Source organism: Grammomys surdaster, unplaced genomic scaffold, assembly GCF_004785775.1.
Source record: "Grammomys surdaster isolate TR1022 unplaced genomic scaffold, NIH_TR_1.0 125612, whole genome shotgun sequence".
Taxonomy (NCBI): domain Eukaryota; kingdom Metazoa; phylum Chordata; class Mammalia; order Rodentia; family Muridae; genus Grammomys; species Grammomys surdaster.
This window is the reverse complement of record NW_021620455.1, coordinates 1,989,096-1,991,045: the sequence shown is the minus strand read 5'-3', so window position 1 is coordinate 1,991,045 and position 1,950 is coordinate 1,989,096. Positions and strand designations below refer to the sequence as shown.

The 1,950-nt window shown below is 53.6% G+C and overlaps 1 protein-coding gene across 1 annotated transcript; it reads left to right on the top strand.

The window, feature by feature from the left end:
- The first annotated feature begins 722 nt into the window (after positions 1-722).
- Positions 723-1,679, top strand: LOC114638609 (olfactory receptor 226-like). The gene has a single exon (XM_028787173.1). The coding sequence runs from the start codon at positions 723-725 to the stop codon at positions 1,677-1,679; it is 957 nt and encodes a 318-aa protein (XP_028643006.1).
- The last annotated feature ends 271 nt before the right edge of the window (positions 1,680-1,950 follow it).

Here is a 1,950-nt window from a genome sequence, read left to right as displayed (position 1 = left end):
ATGCATTTCAGAAGGCCTACCCTGGGAAGCACCTGAGCGAGCAAAGGAGGAGATCCCAGCTCCTCTGCAAAGTAGAGAAAAATCCAACTTCTACCTTCAGTGTGACTGTCTTTCTAGCAATTCCACCTTCTGCAGGGTCTCTGGTTGCCAGTCATGCTGAAAGGTGGAACTGAATCCCATGGGACAAATCCTGCTGAGCCACCATTACTCTGGCTAGACTGGCCCTTCCCACTGACCACATATTCCCTCTCATGACCTCAGGATTTCTACCTTGTTACCTTTCCTCAAGCCTGCTCTAAGACACTTGCTCCACTTGCTCTAAGACAACTTGAACCCCTTCTGATACTGATAGCTCCGTTCATGCATCCCTGGGCCTAAGGTGACCCCAGTCACAGCCTGTCTCTAACTCGGGGGATGTGGCCTGAGCCTTGAAAAACCGACCTAGAGCTGGAGAGTGTCCATCCCAAGTGTTATTTCTAGGATATGCACTTCAGGATGGACAGCATTTGTCTGATATGTACTGTGAAAGACTGCAAGCCCTAAGTAATAAGCTTGGGTACCACACCCCATGTGAGCCGAGCTGTAGGCTATAGGGATAGCAAGCTGTGTCCTATGAGGACGAGGTCTCTTCTGTACCCAAGAGAACTCAGTTCATGGGACTGGTGACCTCTCCCATACCTAATTCTTCTCCCTTGGCTCCCTCAGGTGGAGTCTTGGCCATCATGTTTGCCAGGATGAACAGCTCAGATGTGACCGAGTTCATCCTTGTAGGATTCTCGGGCTCCCTGGGGCTCCACATAAGCCTTCTAGGCCTGTTTCTGCTGGCTTACATGCTGACTGTCACAGAGAACTTGGTCATCATCACAGTCATTCGTGCCAGCCCCTCACTGCACAAGCCTATGTACCTCTTCCTCAGCAACCTGTCATTCCTTGAGATATGGTACATCTCTGTCACAGTGCCCAAGATGCTGCTCAGCCTGGTCTCATCCAAGTTCCAGCACATCTCCTTCACAGGCTGCATGGCCCAACTGTACTTCTTCTTGGCACTGGCCTGCACCGAGTGTGCGCTCTTGGGTGTCATGGCCTACGACCGCTATGTGGCGATCTGCAACCCCCTTCGCTACCCAGTCATTATGAGCCCTGGTCTCTGCAGCCTCCTGGCTGGTGGCTCCTGGTTGTCTGGCTTCACCATTTCCCTGGGGAAGGTCTTCTTCATTTCTCGTCTAGGCTACTGTGGCCCCAACATTATGAACCACTTCTTCTGCGATGTGTCCCCGCTTCTCAACCTCGCCTGCTCTGACATGTCAGTTGCAGAGCTTGTGGACTTCCTCCTGGCGCTGCTCATCCTGTTGGGGCCGCTGCTCTTGACTGTCTTCTCCTACACAGCCATCCTCAGCACCGTGCTACGCATGCCCTCCGCTGGTGGCAGGCAGAAGGCCTTCTCCACCTGTGCCTCGCACCTGGCCGTGGTGGTCATCTTCTACTCAGCCTCTCTCTTCATCTACGCCCGGCCCCGTGCCCTCTACTCCTTTGACTATAACAAGCTTGTGTCTGTTGTCTACACAGTGCTCACACCCCTCATCAACCCCATCATCTACTGCCTTCGGAACCAGGAGGTCAAGCAGGCGCTGCATAAGGTACTGCAGCGAGCAGCCCAGCTTCTAGGAGCCTCCTCCTAGAAGGAGTCATGCTTCCCCAGCCGTGAACCTCCCACCAGTCCCTGAATTCTGCTTATGGCTACACAGCCAGCTGCCACATCACGGCTCCCAGGTCTGAGGCCAGAACCCTCTCAGGAGCCCTTGCCTGGACCCATGCAATGGCTGTGCTCATGGGAGAGTTCTGTTCAACCAACCAAAGTCAACCTATAGCTGCAGCATTTGTCACCTGAAGGGAGCAAAGAAGACCATAGCACACAGAGACGTCTGCACACACAGATCTTCTAGCTCCACA